The sequence below is a fragment of the Marmota flaviventris genome, chromosome 9 (assembly GCF_047511675.1).
Source record: "Marmota flaviventris isolate mMarFla1 chromosome 9, mMarFla1.hap1, whole genome shotgun sequence".
NCBI lineage: Eukaryota > Metazoa > Chordata > Mammalia > Rodentia > Sciuridae > Marmota > Marmota flaviventris.
The window spans coordinates 13,198,159-13,220,898 of NC_092506.1; the positions used below are offsets into that span (position 1 = coordinate 13,198,159).

A 22,740-nucleotide genomic window follows, 5' to 3' on the forward strand; every position below is an offset into this window, starting at 1 on the left:
GGCCCTTTCCCCTCATGTGTTTGATAAAATGAAAACACATGCTTCCAAGTGTAAGTGCAAAAGAGAACAAAGGAGAGCGCCTCAAGAGACATTTTTGAAACTACTGACGTAAAAGCAAATAGTTACTAGACATTCTTGGATACGGTCAACCCCAAAGGAAAGAAAGTGCTAAGAAAGCCCTTTAAACACAGAGTAACCTCTTGAAATGTGAGGCTCCAATGGAAGCTTTCAGGCCAGGGTCAGGACAGTGAACTGACTGCATCCCACACCTTGTCTGTCTGGGACGCTGAGAAAAGTCTCGAGGTTGGCACTTTGGGAACATCAACACAATAAGCCGTGTAAAGGTAAAGGGGGAACATTATAGCCATGATACACGAGAGGAATCCTTTTGGATAATAATAGTAATAACAGCTTACAAAGCGGGTATTGTTATATCTGCATTTTCCAGATGGAAAAGGAAATCTCAGAGAGCCTGAAAAAAACAATCTTGCCCGAGGTCATTCAGTTCCTAACCAGGACCCAAGCACAGGTCGATATCCTTTTACTGCCTCTGCTCTTCCCCTAGTAAGAGATGAATAGAGCAGCTTCTGAAATGCAGGTAGTTTTTGGATGAGTAAGAAGTGGCGAGATGTAAGACTCCTCAGACCAGCCAGGGGAAGAATGTGGAGGGCCCTCATGTTCTTGGTCCTCCACAGCCTACCAGGGGCAGGGCAGCAGGCCCCCGGGTACACTGACCTTGTTCCCATTGTTGTACATGGCGACCAGGCAGTAGATGTGGTAGATGTGGCCACACCTGGAGAGCTTTCCTACCAGGTCAGGCTTGACCGTGGGCTGTGGGCCCTTGTAGCCCGAGGGAGCGGTGAGGCGCTCCATGCAGATGGTGCAGTCCTGTGGTTGGGGATGAGGGGGTGAGAGCAGAGAGGACATCAGTTATCACCAGCTTGGGCAGCCCAGGCCCCCCTGTGGGGGTTCCCATGTGATGGCAGAGGCTGGGTGAGCTGTCACCCCTCCTCTTCTAGAAAGTTGACAAATCAGGGGTGGAGGGTGTGCTTTTACAAATCTTGCTTTACACGACAGAGAAATTCCTGAAGTAATTCCTGGTAGCGGTTAATATGTGAACTTGGGCTTGTCAACCACATTACAACCCCTGACCAAGCCCTGTCTTCTTCCTCCAATGGCTTGTGAATAGACACACTGACAAGCTTCGCTTAAGCTGAACTTGGGTAAAGGAATCATGTTTCCCGTATACCGGAGAGGCTGTTATTTAAATAAATTTATGGCTGATTTCTCAACTTCAGCAGTGTTAACATTTGATGGAATGTTACTGTGGCTACTGTTTGCTGTGGCTACTGACCTGGGCTTTGTAGAGGGCTTAGCAGCGTCCCAGGTCTCTATCTACTAGATACCAGTAAACACCCAAGCGGATGTTCCCTCAGGGGCAAAATCTTCTCAGTTGAGAACCACGGGTCTATGTCAATTCCATTCCAAAGTGAGTGCACATGGCTCAGCATGCTGTTTTTCCTAAATTCCAACTGTCATGTAAAGTAGCTTAGACTCCATCAGCACTCTGCTAAAGGGGAAAGGTTAAGCTACAGCTGCAGCTCTGACCATGAACTCGGGAGCCTGAGTTCCAGCTTGATTAGCTCTGTACCAGTCAGGGATTAGGGAGCCGCTCCTCCACATCCTGCAGAAAACTACTACAGAGGAAATGACTGTGGGTGATGGGGAAGGTGAACCGTGCCCTACTTCCCCGGCACTCACCTCCTCTGGCGGGTGCCGGACCTTCTGCAGATACTTCTTCAGCACTTCCTCTGGTGTTTTACCTGGGAGGACAAAGGGATCCCTTGGGTTAACAAGGCAGAGGTAAGGGATCCACCAAGCCTTGCCATCCTAAGTGTGACGGAGAGGAAAGTTATAGTCAAGTTCAAAAGCAGAAAAGGGAGCAATCTGTTCTGTAATTGGCTTTAAGAATTCTAAAGAAGCCAGGCATGGTGGTGCACACCTGTAATGCCAGTGGCCCGGGAGGCTGAGGCAGGAGGATGGCAAGTTCAAAGCCAGTTTCAGCAATTTAGCAAGGCCCTAAGCAATTTAGAGATACTGTCTCTCAATTTAAAAAAAAAAAAAAAAATTTAAAAGGGGCCAGAGAGGTGGCTCAGTGGTGAAGCACCTCTGGATCAATCCCTGGTACCAAAAATAAATAAATAAATAAATAGGAAATAAAAGAAGAATTTATACAGGTTGTAGAGGGCTGAAGAAAGGTTTTGAGGAAGGGAGAGGTGTTCTCATCTGCCTTTACCCTTGCAGCCACTTCCCTAATGGGCTCCTCTCCATTTTCAATGAGTCCACATTTTAACAGACATATGTTGAGTGAGTTTCTCTTCCTTATAATCAAAGAGCCTGGACTAGCTCAAACGATCCTATGAGATAACAGAAATGAAAGCCCTTTGTCCACTGTTAGGTGTTAAGCAAGCATTAGGCAGTCTGACCACATTCACCTTCCAATTCGCTAAGCACTGTCTCAGTTGATAATGTGGCACCAAAGTAAGACATTTGTAAGGGAAAATAGGAAGCCATGACCCTCAGCTTTAGGACTGGTTTTGGACGATGCTGTCAGGGCCAGCAGACACAGCCCAGCAGCAGGGTAGGGGGAGACTCTGGGAAGCATCCTGACAGGCTGCAATGATCCGGGGATTCCTTTGGGAGCTGGAGCCTTAGGAGACCATCCAACCTGAAGGAGGTGGCTGGAGTGACGCAGGCTTACAAGGAGCCACAGAAGAAGCAAGATCAGTGCCACTCTGGGCTACTTGCTTCACTTTTTTAAGCTGTTTTTTTTTTTTTTTTTTTCTATAAAAATGGGGAAGATTGATAGCGCCCACCTCAAAGGGTTGCTTTGACAATTAATAGGCTCCTGGGTGAACAGCCCTTCATCACTTTGCCAGATAAGGATGCAGTATGTGCTATTAATAATAGCAGGAAGAGTGGGAAAGTGTAAAATCCTGTCACTCCCAATCAGACCACGAGCAAGGCAATTGAGTTCATTTAAGCAGGGAAATTTTAATAGACTGGAAAAGTAGGACAAGAGTTTGAGGAAATGGATCGTGTAACAGCCCAAAGCTGAGGTGCCAGCCCTTCCCGCCACTGTCCTGCTTCTCTGGTAAGAATTAATTAATTTTTTTTCCACACTGGGATTGAATCCAAGGTGCTCTACGCTGAGCTAGCTCCCCAGCCGTTTTTATTTTTTATTTTGAGACAAGGTCTCACTGAGTTCCCGAGGGTCCTGCTAAGTTGCTGAGGCTGGCCTTGAACTTGTGATACTCCTATCTCAGTTTCTCAGGTTGCTGGGATTTATAGACCAAAAGGACTAGTACAAAGCTATGCCAGGTTCTTTTGGTGCCAGGAAGGTAGTATATGAACCCCTTGGTAGCTGGGTTGTGGGCAGGTAGGAAGGGGATCCTGAAGGAGATTCAAGTGGCCAGAAGGTCTGGAGAATCTAGGTGGATACAAGACCCTGGCTTTGTCCCAACCCTCGTGGCTACTTTCCAGGACATGTGTGTTGAAAATTGGCTGTGGACATTTTTGCCCCATTATGAAGATGAGAAAACAGGTTCCACATGATCATATAACTAGTTAGGCTGTGAATCCATTTTTGTTCTGACAGTAAAGTGATCTTTCTCTTCTACCATGTCTTCTCTGCACCATACCTAATATTTTAGTTTCTATATGTTTGCACCGCATATTTCAATTTCCCAACGTTTTTCCATCTGCTTCGTACATAATGTACTTTAGTGTAACCATCAGAGTCTGCCAGCGAGGCCCACTTAGATACAGAAAGCAAGGCACACAGCCTTAGCTGTGCCCCTGGTCGGGGAGGGAGCCAGGGCTTCATGGTGGGTATCCCCTTGGATCGAGAGGCCGGTACCTTTCCTGGCTTGTTTTTTGGTGGTCTTGCGGCTCGTGTTGGAAACGCCAGGAATGGACTTGATTTCGCTCTTGCTGACGGGAGGTGGGTGCAGGACCAGCTTTGGCGGTCTGGTGAGACATACAGGCAATCCAGCTGCACTCATGAGGATCCCTGTGATTCCTGAAAGGGGCAGGGCACGGTGAGGAAGGGCTGAAGAATGAGCTCCCAGCACTCCCCGAATTCCTCTCTCCCCATCAGCTGACTCCTGCTCTCCAGCAGAGAGTGCCCATGACTCATGGATTCTCTAGTGTGCTTGGTTTTCAGCAATCCAGTCTCTCCCAAACTCTACCTGCCCTCCCAGGACAGTTCCTAAAATCCCTGTTTGCTTCTGAGAACATCCCAATCCTCTCCTCTACGCAGATGCCCACCACCTGTTTCATGGCTCTGATTTTTCTACCCAAACAAGTCCCCAGCCCCAGGCAGCTCTTACCAGCCAAGGCAGGGTTGACGGGACTGGAACCATTTAAGTTTTTCACTGGGACAGTGGGGACCCTGTGGAAGGAAAAAGCAGATACATTATGGTTTTGAGAAGCAGGACAAAATGGACCAGTGCTAACTCTACTGAAGGTGCGCGAGGTTCTTAACACAGCAGCGGATGTGCTGAGCTACTCCACCACTCAGAACCCTGAAACACAGAATAGCTCAGTTTTTACTCAGGGTCAAAGTCAAAGTCCTAGCAAGGCTTACACAGCCATGCATGATTTGCCAGCACCCTCCATTCTGTTCCTCTCTGGTCTCCTCTCATCACATGCCCCTTACTCTGCCCTTGCTGCTTCTCCTACATGCCAGAGGAAGCAGCATATGCCTCCGAGCCTTTGCACATGCTGTTCCACTTGACGGAAGTGCTCTTCCACCAGGCGATTGCATAGCTTCCTCCTCCACGCCTGCAGTCTTGGCTCACATTTTACCTTCTTAGTGAAGTTCCTGAACCGGTCTTATTGAATACTGTTTCCTACCCCCCACACCACCCTGGCACTTCCAAACCTTCTTATCCTACTGGCAAGTTTGAGACCAGCCTCTATTCCCTGCGGCCCCCCCCCCGCCCCATGGAACTTATGATCTTTCAAAATAAGTTGTTGCTCCTCAGCTCCTTTCTAGAATGTAAGCAAATATCTTTGTTTTGTTCAGTGAGTCTTTGTTTTGTTCAGTGACTGGCACCCGTAGGCATTCAATCAATATTTGTTGAAGGGATGAAAAGATAAAGAAGCAAGTTCAGATCTCAGTGTATAAAAGAGCCACCCTGAGATGCTTTCAAAAAGATGGAGAGCCCTGGGCCCAGATCCGAATCTCCACCTGTGGAGCACACGGAGCCGCATTTTTTCCAAAGCTCCTTGAGAGGATGCAGATGTCGCCAACCCCAGGCCCAGCTTTTGGAAACCACTGTTTGAACAGCTGTCACTTCTCCTTCTCCCTGAGACATAAACATCAGGCACAACCTCCTCCCCTCTCTGTCCTTCTCTCCAGCAACACAAGCCAGGCTGGAGAAGAGAGGCACAGCTGCCTGGGAAAGGCCCGGCCGCCCACAGCGCTGACTAGGAAAATATGGGACACGTGGGCTGGGGCTTACGCCATCCCCTCTGCCACCCACACTCCACAGCTGGCTTGCAGAGGACAGTGGTCCCGGTCAGTTGCTTCCAGGAGTAACACAGTCTGAGAAGCCAGCAGCTCTGCTACAGGGTAGAGCAATTCTGGGCAATTGGAAGGAGAAAAGAGTATGTTTATTTATGCATTTGAAAAGTGCTTATTGTGCCCTACTTTGTGCTGGATACTGTGCTCCATGCTGGGGACACAGCAGTGAACAGGACAGCCCATGGCTTCATCTTTGTGTTATGATCCCTGACATGCACAGAGCCTCCTTCTTCCAGAAACGGTTCTAACTGCTCACAACATACAAACCCATCGGTCCTTACCACAACCTATGGAAGAGGACTGTTGTTAACTCTGTCTTATAGGCAAGGAAGTTGAGGTGCACAGGTCAGCAAACATGACCAGAGTCACTCGGCTAAACAAACCAATCACACCCCAGAATCGGGCTCCAGGGACATTCACTGTGTCACTCACTACTCTGAGCTCTTACATCATCCCCAATACCCAAGCACCCCATGCTGTAGGGTAACAAGGAAACCCAGTACTAGGTGGGAAGGTGGGGAGCAGGAATGGGAGTGCAGATGGGGCCTCCTCAGGTACTCAGAGCCTGCCTGGGCCGCTGTTCTCTCCCAGGAATGAAGACACATGCAGCAAAGATGGGAAGATGTGAGAGTGGGTGGGTCTGAACAGGCCACCAGAAGACACTTTCTTTGGAAACTCCCCTGGATAAAGCAAAACCGGATGTAGAGAGGAGAAAGCTGAATTTAAAACAGGTGCCAACAGGCCAAGAACAGCTGGGCTCTGGGGCCTGCCCTGCAAGGCCAGGGATGGTATGATGGACACACAGTCAAGAAAGCTGGACTCCAGTCCCAACCCTGCCAACAGTTCCTCACAGTCAACGTGGCTGTCTTGATGTCCTTGTCTGTAGAACAGCTAAGGTCTTTGTTTAGAGGATGCCTTCTTGACAGCTCCCCACCCCAGGACCTGAGAAGGTGGCCTCCTTAGCCCTGGGTCCCCTCCCAGGGCAGAAGAGCCACTTCCTGTGGTCTGTACCTCTGCTCCCCACCAGAGGGCAGCACTTGCCACCCAAACCTGCACCTGCCCTTTTTCCTCTTGCCATCTCCAAGTCCCCCACTCCAGCTGATAAGTAGCTGTGATCTGGGTGACAAAAGCCACCTTTGTTCCCACAAACTGGACTGGCAGGTTTCCACACCCAATCTGGTCAACCAGGAAATACTCCAACCCCCCCCCCCCTCCAGCAGCCTAAGAACTGTGGGGGTGGGGGAGAAGGTCTGGAAAGAGGAAGGGGAGGGCCTGAAGGTGGGACATGAGAGACACACAGGACACTGGGGGGCCAACAGGTGGGAGAGGAGCCTGTCCTTGAGTGTTAGGAATGGGGCAACGTGGTGGGAGGGCTTGTTACAGGCTGTGGGTAGCAATGGGGCCCAGGGTAGGGTGGGGGATATTTGTTTAGGGAGCAGAGCAGGATATAAAGGAGCCCTGCACGAATGTCCATCTTAACCCAGCTCAGCTCTGATTTGCTTGTGCCTGCAGTAGAGCTGCCTCGCTTTTCTGCAGTTTCCTGAACACATTTGAGTTACCCCAGCTGTAAATAGGGCACCCCAAATGCCTGCCCCCCCCACCCCCGCCCCATCCCGTCCTGGGGTCCCTGTGAGGATTCAGGATCTAGGTCAAATACTTTGCAAACAGCTGAGCCCTATGCAAATTTGGGTGGCTGTTTACACTTTTATGTCCAACTGTCAAAGGACCGTATTGGGCTTAGTTACTGCCGTTTCCTGCTTGGATGACCCACTTTCCAAGATTCTTGAGGACGGGAGACTCTAGTGTAAAGGTGCAGAGTTGAACCCTGAGCAGTTCTGGGGGTTGCTCAGTTGGCAACACCTGATCTCCCCACCCCCATGGTTCCTGATTGAAAGGAAAACCCTGGAGAACAGCCCATGTTGTCCACTCTGTTGGGGCCCCAGCAATATTCGCCTGGGCCCTCCTTCTATCAAACTGCCACCCCACAGTAGGCATGCCTGTCACATCCTCCAGGCAACTCCGCTCAGCCAGAGGCCTCTGGGCTGACTACTTTGTTGGCCGATCACCAACAAGAAGACCCCCTCCCAGTCTGTTGGGCCAGTTCCCAGTTATGGAGGGTCCAAGTTTTAATTTCCATTGATAAAATATAAAACCAAGAAAGGAAAAGGGTTTGACAAGATGAGGGGGGGAGAGGGCTGAGGCAGGGAAACTATCCTGCAGATACCATGGTGAAAGGCAGTGTTTTTCTGAGTTATGCACCAACCCAGGAATCCTCAGGCAGGACAATGGTCTTGTCTCTAAGGCAACTGTAGCCTAGCTGGAGAGAGGAGCCCAGACAGAGGAGGAGAGGGCCAGAGGGGCGGCCCTGCCTGCCACCACACATCCCCCCCACCCTTTAGAAACCCCCTGCTTGTGTCTCTGAATAATTCACAGAATCTTTTGTGCCCCCCACCCCACCCCATCCCCTGTCTTCATCCCACTTCTCCCGCCCTCCCTCGTCTTCCCTTTTTTCCGTGGGAAAGTTGCTTGAAGAGGTCATGGGCAGAAAGAGGAGGGGGCGGGGCCACACGACAGAAGGTGGATGGCAATCCCAGACAAAGGGAATAAACACGCTCATTAAATGACCAAGAAAGGCAGGAGCAGAGGATGGCAGTGGGGTGAGAGAGGTGGTAGGAGGTGAAAAGGAAAGTGCTGGAATATAGACAGGGGTAGGCAGGGGCTTCCCTTGTCAGGAGAATAGAACAGAATGAAAAACAACTCATTTCTAGAGCCCTGTGGAAACTGCACCGTGCGGACCTCCACCCCATTCTCCAGGTCGGATACTAGTGACAGGCACAGGGAATAAAGACCGGAGATAAAGTGCTACCGACTCCCTCATCAAGATTCAAAGCAACTGGGGGGCCTCTCCCTCAATGATGGCATGAGGTCACTTGGCCCTTGTCAACAGTGCCAGAGAGGAGGAGGCATGATAGACCTGCTCAGCTTTGAATAGATTTCAACAACTCCACTGTATATATTCAGTAGATACCTGCTAGTAATAATGGTAGCAGCTCACGGTGACTAAACTGAGCATGTGTCAAACATTCCGCTAAGTCTACACAATGAATGTCTCAATAGACCCTCATGAGAACTCTGGAGGGAAGGTAACATTACCACTCCATTTTACAGATAAGAACACTAAAGGCAAAGGATGAAGAACTTGCCCCAGGTGGCACAACTAGGAAACTGGTCTCAAATCCCAGTCGTGAGGATTTGGAGGCCATGTTCTTATCTAGTGCAGGAACCTCCCTTGAAAGCCAGCGATCACCCTGAAGCTCTGTTAGAGGACCCCAGAATGCTGCTGCAGGGCAGTGTGGAGAAACCAAACACGGCATGGTTTTGGTGCCTATTTCCCTCTCCAAATATTCCACCAGTTAAGAGTACGTCATGAAAATCTCCTGTATCTGGCTTGCATGTTGCCAATTAAGAATTACTTTGCCTTCGATGAGGAGCTGGGCTTTAGCCAAAACAAAAGTGGACCAGGGCACTGAATCCTGGGTTCTAAACCTTCCTTGTAACACACAGGCTGAGCTGTGAGGACCTCCTGGAGAGTTCATTCTACCTGTGCCTAACACTTGTATTGGAGTAAAAGAATGAGATACTGCTGAAGAGCGCATCTGGTGAACTCCTGTGGAGGTTTTCACAATGATTCCATGGTAGATAAGGCAAGTCCAATGTCAAAGAATGATATTGGACCTTGCAAAATTCTGTGGCTTAAACCAAATGGCAGAGGCAGGAGTAGAGGCCAGGCCTCCAAATCCCAGCCGGATCCTCCTGGCACACTGCAGTGTATGCTCCCTCCCTTTCTCTTCCCAGTGCCAAGCCACTGTGTGCAGAGAAACAGCACAGTGTTGATGTGCCTCCTCAGGGCAGCCCGGACTTTCAGACTCGGCATCCAATGCAATCCTAAAACCATCCTGACCATCTGGAGCACGGAGCCTGCTGGCAGAGCCAGGTCTCTCTGGAGAAAGGGAAGATTAGTTGGGTGTAGGAGGCTGACAAGAAACCAGGGGCTGGCAGGCTCAGGCTGCAGATGTTGCACATGGACTTGGGTTACTCCCATTTTATGATCAAGAAGATCAAGAACATAAAAGGCCATCATAACAGAACCCACAACATAACCACATTGCTGCTGTAATACCTGAGACAATGAACAGCAAGAAAAACATACATTTGGCACCTACTGCATGCCAGCACCATGGTACATGCTTGGCAGGGAAGCAGCACTATGGAGTCAGAATCTGGCTCCAGCGTCAAGCTTTCTAAAGTTTGAGTCTCAGAACCTACCAACCTAGCTATGTGCTCTTGAGCAAGTGAACTTTGATTTTCTTCATCTGTACAAAGGGAAAATAATGCCTATCTCATAGAGTTGTTGTAAGGATTAAATGAGAGGAGAAAAACCCCAAACCAGAATCTCGTGGGAGCTCAGTTCCTGCTGCTCATTATGACTTGATATAAACTTCTTTAATCCTCACAGTGATTTTAATGTGAATAGGATTGCCAGCATTTACAAATGAGGAAATTAGGGCTCTAAGTTAGAGATCTTGCCCCAAAGCACCCACAAGGGAAAGGCAAAGTCCCACCTAGAATCCAGATTTGTTGGACCACAAACTGTTAACCCTTCCTCCCCCATACTATGTGGCCTTCACCTGCAGCCTGGGTCAGCACAAGATGAGCAGAGCTAAGGTCCTGGCAGTCCCTCTTAACTCTGACCCACAAGGCCAGTCATAGTTTCTGCCTGAGGTGAATAAATGCCCTGAGCAGCCTTGGAAGCACCTACCCCGAGGCGATCAGCACCCGGGACTGGGCGATGGCCAGTCGCTGCAGGTTGGTTCGATTCAAGGTAGCCAGGGCCACCCTCCCGGTCTTGCTGTTGGCTCCTGGGGGGCTGGCAGGAGAGCCTGCAGTTGCCCCAGCTGGTGTGCCAGAGGCTTGTCGCCGGATCGTCTGCGATGGGGCGGTCTTCACTGGGCCTCGAATGGTGCCTGTACTGTCCAGTGGCTTGGCCCCAGGGCCTGGTGGTGGGGGCAGCTTGACCATTCCAGAGGGGGGCACATTCTTGCGGGTCGCTGTGGGCTGCAGGGGCCCGTTGCTCCCGTTGACCACGGCCGCCTTGACGCTCATCACCAAGACACACTGCGGACAGGAGCAGGGTGGTGCCGGAGGCGAGGTGGCCGACCCAGGGCTGGCCGGCCAGGACTGAGTCTTCGGCAGGGTGCCAGTGACCATAGGGTAGATGAGGTCGAGACGTCGGCGGACTCGGCGCTGGCGCTGGGTCTGCCGGTTGATCTGGCCCATGGTGCTGAAGTCAATGACGTAGCTGAAGCCGATGGACGTGAGGTCGATCCAGGGGTGCTGCTTCTCATAGGCGTGCTGGATGGTGATGCCCACCTCCATGTCATAGGGCGTCCAAGAACCGTTGTCATTCTCCCACTCCCACACCACGCCCTTCCCGGGGGCCGAGGATGGGTCGTAGTAGTTGCGGCGAACTGGGCGGAGGGTCCCTGCCAGAGGAGGACAGAGGAGAGCTCAGGGTCAGCGTGGTGTACACGGAACTGTATCACGTTAACATGCAAACGTCAGGGGAGCCCCGTGTGCTCTGCGGTACTCGGAGGTGTCAGCTCTGAAGGAGATCATTCATTCCTGCCTTTGAGGAGTCTGCTATCAAAGCCGGGCAGAAGCAAGAAGTAACACCAAGGAGACCCCGGGCAGAGCAGGATGGCAGACAAGGGGGCCTCCTGGATGGGAGAGCACCCAAACCAATTTAGGGCTGGGATGTGGCTCCGTGGTAGCATGTGGCAAGGACCTGAATTCAATCCCCAGTATTAATAAATAAATAAATAAAATTTAAAGAATTTTTTTTTTTAAATTCACTTACTAGCTAATATGGAACTCTTTAACCAACCCTTCTCTCCTGAGACAGTATAACTCCTTCATCTGCTTTTTTGTAAAAATTAAACGTGACTCATTTATCATTGGGTAGGTGTATGTTTGTGCATGCCAGATACTGGATTTCATATTGCATGTAGGGATATAAAGTCCTTGAAGCATAGTAGGTCCTTTTAACTCTCATATCTGACTATCATATTCTTTCTTCTCTGTTGCCCTATGCCAAAGACTATGCAGAAAACCAACACAGGACACCTACAGGATGGAGGAACAACTTTGCTTCCACTCAAGAGGACTACTCAGAGGCAGAGGTGATGGAGCTTGCAGTAGCTCTTTATAGGTGCAGTTAAAAAACAAAATGGTGCTGAAGTCAATGACGTAGCTGAAGCCTACAGTAACCTGTGAGAGAACTCTTACATATTTCCCAACACTAAATCTTATATCAACAACAAAAACATTCTCCATGGGCCTGAGGATTTTACAATTATCTAATGTCTTTCTTTCAGAAACATCGAATCCTTCTAAAGATAGCATCTTAATGTTGATAGTCCCACCGTGGGGCAGGGAAGAGGTAAAGGTATAAACAAACAAATCAGCAGGATTGGAAGGGAACAAGGCTTGGAAGGGAACTATTGTCCTTTTCTTCACTACCCACCCCAATCCTAAATCCAGATCCATTCCAACCAGGGCTCATTTCATGGTATCAACGTCAAGGGTAAAGACGCCTGTCTCTAGGCAGGACGAGCAGGCTGGGGAGTGCTCCAAAGATGCTGGAATGTCTGCATCTGTCAGCTTAAGCTCTATCCATCAAAGTGGTGGGAAAAGGCTCCCCTCGTTGGCCTCTGACCCACTCCCTCCTCCAACCCAGAGGGAGACACCAAGAATGGGGACAGAATCCCATTCAAGGGGGGAAGAAAAGGAACAATGACCATTCAGGACTTTGCCAGGGTCATAACCTGCCCCCCACCCCATCTCCAAGCCCCTTAATGACCCAAAACATCAACATTCAGAGGCACAAGGGAGAAGCAGAACAATCCCCTATTCAGCACCAGGGCCTCTGCTGGGGGATGTAGGGACATCAGGATGGGGTGTGGGGGTGGCAGGAGTTCCCTAGTTAGCCTCCATTTCCTTCCTAATAACCAACTTGCTGAAGAACAAAGAATGTGGCTTTAGGTAGAGCAGGAGAGGTTCTTCCAGCTGTGTGATAAACCTCAGCTTCCTCATCTGGGTCCCGGGCAGCTACTTCAACAGGTGGATGTGAAGATTAAATGAAGGAACGAATAGCAAGCAGCAAGAACTCAATAAAACAGGGATTATCATTGTAATTGACTTTCTATTGTATGTCCAAGCAGGATGGAAGTTATGGGGAATCCTTAGTTCAGGGATGCAGTGTGTGTGTGTGTGTGTGTGTGTGTGTGTGTGTTGTGTGTGAGTTAGAGGGAAAGAGAGAAAGGGACCAGAATTTTCTATTTGGCTCATATTTGCACAATCTTTATTACTTAGAAAGCACCTCATATATGCCAGCCCATAAAATTCTCATGGCAATCCTATAAAACACCTTTTGCAGATGAGGAAATTAAGTTTTTGGAGTTTACACAGCACTCTTTTATAGTCTCTGCAGGCTGTTTTTTTTTTTTTTTTCTTGACAATACTGTTGACCTGGAGATGCCTGAGATTTATACCAGGACTTCTGAAGGCCATGCCAGGGCTCTATTTTCCAAGTTCATCTTCCTCTATCCCTGTATTGTCCTCTACTCCTGTCAAATAGAGGCTGCCTTTATCCTCTCGCATTCCCTCGGGGTTCTCTGACTCCCTACCCCATCGTTCATAGGTCCCTTCTACTGAAATGTCCTCTTTTGCCCTTTTTATCTACTGAAATCTTCCTTATCCTTCAGGTCCTCTGTCACTTGCCACCCAATTCTTGAGATATTCTCCCACCCTGGGCCCCACCCTCAGGAAGTCTGAAGTGCAGATCTTGACTGGGCCTGCTGAGCACAGGTGTCTTCACACTTTGCATAGGTGTCCAGAGTCAGGGAAGGGACATCCTGTGCAGCTGTCTGCATTCCAGTGCCTGAGGCAGTGTCTGAGTTACAAGGGCTCCACACACTGTGCTGTGACTGATTGAAGACCCCTGATCTGTAGTGACATTTAATCATTGATCACATATTGCTGATCATCCCCCATTCGTTTCTATGGAGAATGCAAAGATTCAAGCATTCTTCAAGCAGTGCACAGCCTAAGACAGCATTAGAAGACAAAGTACAAAATATACCACATGAAGGATGCCAACAAAATGCATGGTGAATCTAGCCACATCTCCTCCCTGCTTAAATCTCTCTGTAATGTCTCCTTAGGTAGAGACCAAATCCCCCACCCCCCAGCCTCTGCAGCCACCTCACACCCTAACCTGTTCTGTTCACTTTTCCTTGCACTGGCCTTCAAACTCTCCCATGTTATGCTTCTCTGATTCTGGCCTCTTCACAATGCTGGGTTTTCCCTCCTAAAAATATGGCATTTTCTTTATTGCTCATCCTTCAGATTAAAGATCATTTCCCAGGAATTCATTCTGGGCTGCCCTGACCAGATCAAGTTTCTGTTCCTATTTTTTTTTTCCCAAAGTCTTATCTCAATGTGCAGTTACACATTTATTTGTTGCTAGTTTGATGAGTACCTGTCTCCCTCCCTCAAGCCCCAATCTTGTGATAATGGGCATCATGGTGTTCGCTCCTATGTCTATCTCACATGCCTTGCATGTCCCAGGGGTTCAATAAATATTGCGTGGATAAATGAGGTGATGTTGGAATGGAAAATATTTGAAGAAATGGATGAAAAGTGGCATAGGACTTGAATGATAAGGAGAATTTCAATGGGCAAAAATGCTAAGGGACAGCATTTCAGTAGACAGGACCTTACGAATAGTTGTGGGGGAGGGGAAGAGGATGGAGAACTCTGAGAAAATATAAGACATAGAAGATAATCCTGGACAGGATGTCAGAGCCAGGGCACAGGAAGTCTGGATCATCAAACTGCAATGGATTTAATTTGGAGGCAATGAGGAGTCAAGTTTGTTAAACAGAAGTGGAAAGACCAGAGCTGCTCTATTAATTAGTTCCAAGTGAGTAGAGGCGTGTTGGGGAAATGAAAAAGAGATGACAGACAAAAAAGACCCTACAAAGAGAAATGGGTAGGAACTGACCATGAGTAGCTGAAAGCTTTCCAAGTGAGGTTCCAGGACCGCTACTTCGTAATTGCCAGGTATCCAGTTAAGCAATGCCCTCAAGACTAAAGGGCAATATCACCTGTGCCTGGACCTGGGCACCCGAGTTTTCATCATGCACACTAAAGTTTCAACTGTTAGATCACGTGTTTGCAAGGCTATGTATATTAGGTACCTAAGAAGCTCTGAGTGGTAGAATGAGCCAAAGAATCCTGAGGTTCTGACCATGGCAAAGTAGCAAAATGGTGGTGCCATTAACAGGCAGAGGGGTGTCAAGAAGAGCTGGTTTCTGGGGCTGGGGTTATGGCTCAGCGGTAGAGCACACACCTCCCACGTGCAAGGACCTGGGTTCGATCCTCAGCACCACGTAAAAATAAATAAATAAATAAAGTTATTGTGTACAATTACCAAAACTAATAAATAAATAAATAAATATTAAAAACAATAAAAGAGAAGAAGAGCTTGTTTCTGGACAGAAAGTTACAGAGTTCAGTTGCTCCTTAGAGGGTAGTTAGAGATAGTAAACAACTGGGGCTGGAGTTGTGGCTCCGCGGCAGAGCGATCGTCTAGCATGGGCAAGGCCCTAGGTTTGATCCTCAGCACCACATAAAAATAAAATAAAGGTACTGTGTCCAACTACAACTAAAGTAAAATATTAAAAAAAAAAAAAAAGAGAGAGATAGTAAACAACCTCAGAACCAAAGACTTGAGACAAGAGAGATGGTGGAATTTCACTCTCTGATTATTTTCAGAGACTGCCCCATTTGAAATATACTAACCTTGAGTTTTTCTAGAAATGAGGCTTTAAAATAGATAGTCTAAAGAAGTTCTACCTTGTTCTAGGTACAGTCAACCAAGTAAAAGACCTATAAGCGGATAGGAATAGAGAATGTTCAGAAACTCAGGAAGAAGAAAGAGAAAGAAAACCAGCCCTCCTGGACCACTCAGACACCAGCATCTCAAAGCATCCGAGATGTTTTGGCTCTGGGGAAATAGGAGGCAATGCCTTCCAGGCATGATCTGACATGTCTAGGGCATGTCACACACATGTATGCAAGTGATTCACTGCTGATAGAGCAGGCACTTCAGGTGTTTCTTACCAGCACTGCCCCACCCTCTCCAGAATGTTCCATGAGGATGAAGTCTTGGATGTCCCATTATTGCTGTATCTTGCACACCTGGAACAGTGCTTATACAAAGTAATTGATCCATAACTGTTCACAGGAGAAAGGAGTGGGGCATGGGGCACTTGATTCAGAATCTAAGCTCTGCCCCAGCCTAAACCCTTGAGAAACTGAAACTCTTTCAACCTGTTTCCTTTCCTCTAAATTGGGAAGAGCAGTGTTTAAAAGATTGTAGTGAGGATCAGAAGAGGTGACGTGGGCAGCATGCCTGGCACGATCTCGACACAGGGTGCATCCTCCCTACTGTAGTGACCATGGGTCACCATAATGACTGCCTCCTTCACAGCAGTGCTCACACCAGGGAGGGAGTATGGGGCAGGGAGTCTAAAAAAATCAGCATCTGTCAAATCCTGTAGTCAAACCCACCTCTTCTGTCTGACCCTTCTTGCCACATTAAAGACATAAAGAAGACAAAAATGCACAGAAAACTCCAAACTGTTAAGAATCCTCCCTTGCACCGTGCCACATCCCATTAGCTCCATTCTCCTTCCAATCTGCATGTAGGGAGGAAGGAAGGATCTTAAGGCTACTCTTCACTCTACAGGGGAAAAGGAGAGGTGAGCAGTCAGGGGACTTGCTCAAGGTCACACAGTAGGCAGTGAGTCTGGAATGAGCCTGAGTCATGCCTTCTCACTCCCAGTCTGGGTTTTTCTCATCCTGCTGCTGGAACCCTGGAGATGACAACTAGGTGTGTTAGGGCATAAAGGTTAAGTGACGGTGAAGTCAAGCTCTCCGGTCACTCTGGTCACCATCCTACAAGGGAAAAATGGCAGCCCAGTCAAGGTAAATTACTTCTGGTGGAGAGGACTCCACAAAGGCTTTCAGAAGCAGCCAAGAACAGTCCCTCTACCTAACTGAATCTCTTCCCTTCTTCTAGATACTTCAGCCCAAAATGACTAGAGGAGACCTGCCTAGAATGCAAATGAGCTCAAACCCTCAGGAGGTCTGGGGAAGGAGAAGGGCCCAGGGCAAACAGAGGCGGGCAGACGGTGTCTGCAACCTCCCATCCATCTCCTTGGAGACTCAGCTGGAGGAGGTGAGGAGCCCAGCAGAGTGGAGACTTGGACTTGCTGAGGAGCCAGGCAAACAACTGCTAAAAAGACAATGTTCTCAGTCAGGAAAGGTCCCTCCATAGAAAAGGCAACCAAAGAAAGAAAGAGAAAAAAGAGGAATTGCCTCTAGGCAGGGAACTTCCAGGTCTTTTGTTTATAGGGATATTTCTGGTTCCCAGCTTTAAATTGTGGCTTGGGGATGGTGGGTAATTTAATTAAACATTGCCAGGGCTTGGCTGAGGTTGCCTGGGAGCTGGTGGCTTAGAGCTCCTACCGTATCATGGTCTCATCAATGTGAGATATTGAAAGGAATTATGTGTGTGTTGGGGAAGGGAGAAGAAGGGGGGTTCAGAGCCCAGAGATTCTATTCTAACTTTGACAAGCTCCCTGACAGACCCAACATTCCTGGGAATCCAGCCCAGGGCCTTCAGCACCCAGCACAGGGCTTGGCACAGAGAGGTGTTCAGGAAGGTTGACCATCTGACTGAGTGAGTGGGTGAAACAAAAGCAGTCTGAATATAAAATGCACACGGAGGCAGTCTTTAAAATGACCCAGGGCCAGTTCTCTGACTCAGATCTAAAAATTCAAGAGCCCCCAGACTTTAACTAAACTGCCAGTCACCAGGCAGTAGTCAACCTGTCCTCGGACAGAAGAATCAGTCCCTGGGAAGTAGCTTTTTATCAGCCCAGGTTTCTGTACAACTTCATTTGTGTCAAAAGCATCCTTTAGGTCACGACAACACAAACACGCAAACACAAACAACACAAACACGCAAACACACATTAAACCTCTCTGCCCTTACCAAAAATGGGAGAGGGGCGGATACCTGTATATCACCAGGGTGGTTCGCTATACACTTCAGAGATTGAGTCTGAAATAGAAAAAACTAATCCCTGCTTTTATTTATTTTTGAGCAGGTCTGGAATCCCATCGGGTGGTCCATGCTCCCACCTCCAGGGCTCAGCTCTCCACTTGACAGCTATAATCCCTCTTCTCTCCTCAATCTGAGGCCTTCACCCTCACCTCCACGGCCTCTGCACACAGAGTAGCACAATTACCCGGCTCTTCCGCCCTCTCACACATTTAATCCTCTTTCCCCATCTCCCCACATTCCCCCTTATTCTCCCCTCCTCCCAGTCTCTCCCAGCTCCACCTCCCTCCCTTCCCCACCAAGATTTAGGCCAGCCAGAGGCTAAAACTTCTGGAATCCTTTCCCCAGAAAACTTTCCTCAATAGGCCAGTGTTGGCAGAGTCTTGGCAAAGAGATTGTTGGGAGTTATGATGGGGACACAGGGAGGAAAGATACCCCCTTCCCATGACAATCCTAATTAGCACACAGGATGTGGGGGCTTTCCAAGGAAGCAGAGATGTCCTGCTCAAGCAGCTGTTCTCTGGGCGGCAGGGCCCTCCCTGGTGATTTTCTCTACTCCCTCCCCACCACACCTGTTTCTCCAGGCTCCTTGGTTACACTCTTGGGAAAGCCCAGCCAGAATTCCAGAAACATCCCCTCCCCCCCCCCCTTGTCCCTGAAGAGATTACTGTGGAGACACACAGAGACTTGTTCCGGGTCATCAATTAGGGCTGGTTGCACTGGACCAAGTGAAGAGGCTTAGCTAGGCTCTCCTCTTCCCTCCAGTGTCCCCCACCCTCACCCTAACCTCCATTTCCAGGAACCCTTCCTGGCTCCGAGAGGGAAAGGATGGTCAGCCGGGAAGTAGGGTTGTGGTGGCCTTAATGGCAACTTGATTCTCATGGAAAGCTAGGAGTTTGCACTCTGGGAGGCCAGGGTGTCCATCATGGGATACCCAGGGTACAGTTCAGTCAGAAGCCTAAGGACAGTTTCTTCTTAGGAATGGGCCTCCTCCTCCTCCTCCAGGGACAAAGGGAGAGGCTTCCCTGCCAGGCATTCCAGAGCCCCATCCCTCCCCCTCCTCTCCATCTGCTCTGGCCTGTTGCTTCGGTGCTTGGAGTGCACCAGCAGAGGTCTTCCGGAATGCCACAGCATCCAGGGGGTTCCATCCCCGGGATCCCCCCAATTCCTTTCTCTCCTCCCAGAGAGGGCCACAGGCTTCCCAGCAGCTGCAACCTCCAGGGGATCCCTTCTTTTAGTGGATCCCTTCTTCCTCCCCCAGCGCCCACACCCAGGACCCACCCGGGGGATCCCTTCTTCTTCTTCCCCAGCGCCCACACCCAGGACAGAAGAGACACTAAAGTTGGGGGGGGGGGGATGTGGCAGGCCCAAGAGTGCTGAGGGCAAAGCGGGGTCAGCCAAGAGGTGCAAGTGGCTGGGATAGCTTATGGGCTGAGAAGGCCTCAGAATTTCTACAAGGAAGGACTTAGGGAGACTAAGGGCTGAAAAGGGGGCGTGAAGGGGGAGGGTTCTTACTGGCTAGGCTGAAGCTAGGTTTGCATAACCAGTAGTTATAATTACTTGCATGGATGTGTATTTGGTGATGATGGTGGGATACTAAGAGGATCAAGAGGAATGAAGCACCAACACCTCTTGGTGACACTACTGCACGAAAGTGCCACTGTGTGGACGAAGGTGGGTGCACGAGGCGGGAGTTCCCGGGTCCCAAAGGGTGGTGGGCGGCTCACCCGTGTCTTGGCGGAACTGGTTCATGGACTGCAGATCGATGATGTAGGGCGCTAGACGGCTGTCCACCTGGCCCAGCACCACGCTGCCCCCGGCGCGGGGACCGGCACGGACCACCGCCTCGATGTGGTGGCTCACCGCCGGGCTGTAGGGACGCCAGCGGCCGTGCTCGTTCAGCCATTCCCAGACCACCACTGCCGAGGCCAGGAGCATGGCGAGCCCGGGGCTGCGGCGGCGGCGGCGTCGCTGCGCTGCCTGCCTCTCGGGCTCGGCGCGCCCGACCTCCTCCGCTTCCTCCTGCGCCGCCGCCTCCGGGCCTCGACCGCGCCCCCAGCCCCGCGCCCCAACGCCGCGGGCAGTCTCAGCTCCGGCCCATGGGCTCCTCCCCAGCCGCGCATCCACCGGGGCCCGGAGACCAGGGCCGCCTGGCTTGGACCACGCGCCGCCGCTGCCGCCGCCGGGGTCCGCTGCTGCTGCCGCTGCTCCGTGGGGTTGAGTGGCTTCATGCAAATGCCCGGCTCTCTGCAAACAAGCCCCCGCCTGGCAAAGCCACCCCGCGAGCGCGCGGCCCGAGCCCCGGCGGCCGCGAGCGGGGGCTGACCGGGACGCGAGGACAGAGCCCTCGCACCAGTTGCGCCTCAGGCTCTGCAGACGCCGGGGTGGGATCTAGTCTCACGATCGCGCTCGCTGTGGCACGCTCTGTACTCCTCCCCTCCCTCCCCACCCTTTCGCCGCACGAAATGCAGTCACAGCCGCGGGGAGAGCTCCCCCTCCCTGTGGCTCTGCTCAGTCGCTTCCAGAATGAATCGCCCCTCCCAAACAGGGCACTAAGGCAAACCCGCGCCTGCAGGGGTTTCCCCAGTTCCTTGACGCCGAGAAGCTACCCGCCATGACACGGCCCCGGCACCGTCGCCGTCTCCCAACTTTGCAGCCTTGTTCCAAAAAAGATAGGATAGAATCTTCCTTCTTTTCTTTCTTTCTTTTTTTAATGCAGCACGATCAATTTCCGCAGCGCGAAATCTGAGACAAGCAGTCTCCGGCTTGCGCACGCACTCACACACTCATGCTTGCACACACGCGCACGCACACCCCCACGCCCTAATAGCTCTGGAGAGTATTACCTCATTTTCGCTAGCATCCCTAGCTGTCCGTCAAGGATGCAGAAGCCACACCCCCTGGCTACTCCGACGGGTGTTTGGAGCTCTCACGCCCCCTGCTGGTTCCAAGCGTCGCGTGCCGGCCAAAAGCCACAACGGTTGGCACTGCTGAACTTTAAACTCCTCCAAGAACCTGTCCAAAGGGATGCGAAATTTTGATGACTGATGGATTTATACCATCCACGTGTAGAGCAAATGTGTTTTAGGGGGCTCATTTCAGCATTGCTAGAGTCAAGAATTGAGACAGGTTAAATGGACTTTATCCTGCAGTATTTCTGACCAAAATCATGAGGCACTAGGACAAACACAAGCCAGACCTGGTTATTTTAATTCATGAGCTGGTTATTTCAATTTAAGCTCATGGATTGAAGTCATGATTACACAATCTTGTCTGAGAACACGAATTTTGTTTCGCTGAGGCTGCAACCATTAAAATATGAATTCATTCTATTACAATCTAAGAGGATATGGAAAAATAAAAATAAATTATGTTAGGGAGCAAAATAATTTTTTGAAACATTCATTTTTTTCATGATGTCCTATGATCTTTTTATATTTTTACAAGACAGAAAGAAAATAGTACCTGGTCAGCAAAACCAGGAATTCCCAGGTAAAACAAACCTGAGACAGTTAACAGGGCTATTAACAAATGTTGAACTGGTTATTTGAAAGAGAATGAGAAGCAGAAAGAGACTGACTCCTACCTTTCTATGTACAGGCTGATTTTATATCTGGTCTTCTTGTATCTGTCATGCTAAATATAGCAGTGTACTATATAGCAGAACTAAGATACTTAATGACACATGAGAGTATTTATATGTAGCCAGATCAATTTGCAAGAGGAAGTAAATATATAGATGATTTCACATCAATTGTAGAATATATGTATTTATAGTTCATAGCAACTCATTTGGAAATATTTTATATGTCAACAATAATTATGTGTATACATTTCTTGGATTTCATAAGACAATCCTAATTTCAAATATTCTATACCACAAATTCCTAAAAATCTTTTTTTTTTTTTTTTTTTGGTATTGGTGATTGAGACCAGGAGTGCTTAAGTACTGTACCACATTTCCAGTCCTTGTTATTTATTTTTATTTTTGAGATAGGGTCTTACACACACCCACACCCTCGTAGCTCTGGCAAGTATTACCTCATCTTCACTAGCTTGTGTAGAGCCGTACTAGGTTGCTGAGGCTGGCTTTGAACTCGGTGACTATTGCCTCAGTCTCGAGGTGCTAGGATACAGGTGTATGCCACCCTGCCTGGCAGAAATTCTATTTTAATATCGAAACAATGTCTTCCAAATTGCCTTCTATACCCATAAGTAGCATAAGAATTGTTAACCAAATGACATGCCTAATTTGTAATTTGGACATATGGTAGCTATAATAAAACCTCGCTAATTGAGACTAACTGGAATGAAGCCAATTCTGAACTGTTCAAAGGTATAATTTGATGAGACTTCAAAAAATGCTATCTTAACACAAAGTTTAAATGAAAAAGGGATTCTTTTCTTTTTCTGTGGAATGTTCATAGACAAAAAGTCCCTTTTTATGCAATTACCCATTACTATGTAATAAACCACTCAGAAACCAGTGGCCAAAAACAGCAGCAAGCATTTATTTTTGCATATGAATCTGCAATTTGAGGAGAGCATCTGAGGACAGCTAGTGTCTGCTTGCACACAGCATTAGCTCAAAGCAACTGAAAGGATGGCTGGAATCTTCTGTAGGTTTGCACATTTACACTCTCATGCTCAATGCTGGATGCCATCAGGTAACTCAACAAGGGCTATCAGTTCACGTCCCCACAGGTGGCCTATCCATGTTGTAGACTGGCATCTTCACAAAAGGTTGGTTTCCAAAAACTATGACCCAAGATAAAGAGTTGGGAAGAAGTTTCATTGCCTTTTAAAATCATATTTTTATTTGAAAATAATAATAGATTCACCTACAATTTTAAGAAATAAGACAGATCTCATTCACCTCCTTTCCCCTTGTTATGCA

General features: G+C 49.1%; 1 protein-coding gene across 1 annotated transcript in view; it reads right to left on the reverse strand.

Annotated features, from left to right (window-relative positions):
• The window catches only part of Dtx4 (deltex E3 ubiquitin ligase 4), a 34,549-nt gene extending 14,746 nt beyond the window's left edge, over window positions 1-19,803 (reverse strand). The window contains exons 1-6 of the mRNA XM_027944613.2: window positions 19,571-19,803; window positions 10,410-11,133; window positions 4,392-4,453; window positions 3,920-4,081; window positions 1,762-1,823; window positions 736-888 (exon numbers count right to left, since the gene is read on the reverse strand). Coding sequence (XP_027800414.1) covers window positions 736-888; window positions 1,762-1,823; window positions 3,920-4,081; window positions 4,392-4,453; window positions 10,410-11,133; window positions 19,571-19,781 — 1,374 coding nt within the window. The 5' untranslated portion in view covers window positions 19,782-19,803. The remainder of the gene's footprint in view (window positions 1-735; window positions 889-1,761; window positions 1,824-3,919; window positions 4,082-4,391; window positions 4,454-10,409; window positions 11,134-19,570) is intronic.
• Between the last annotated feature and the right edge of the window lie 2,937 nt (window positions 19,804-22,740).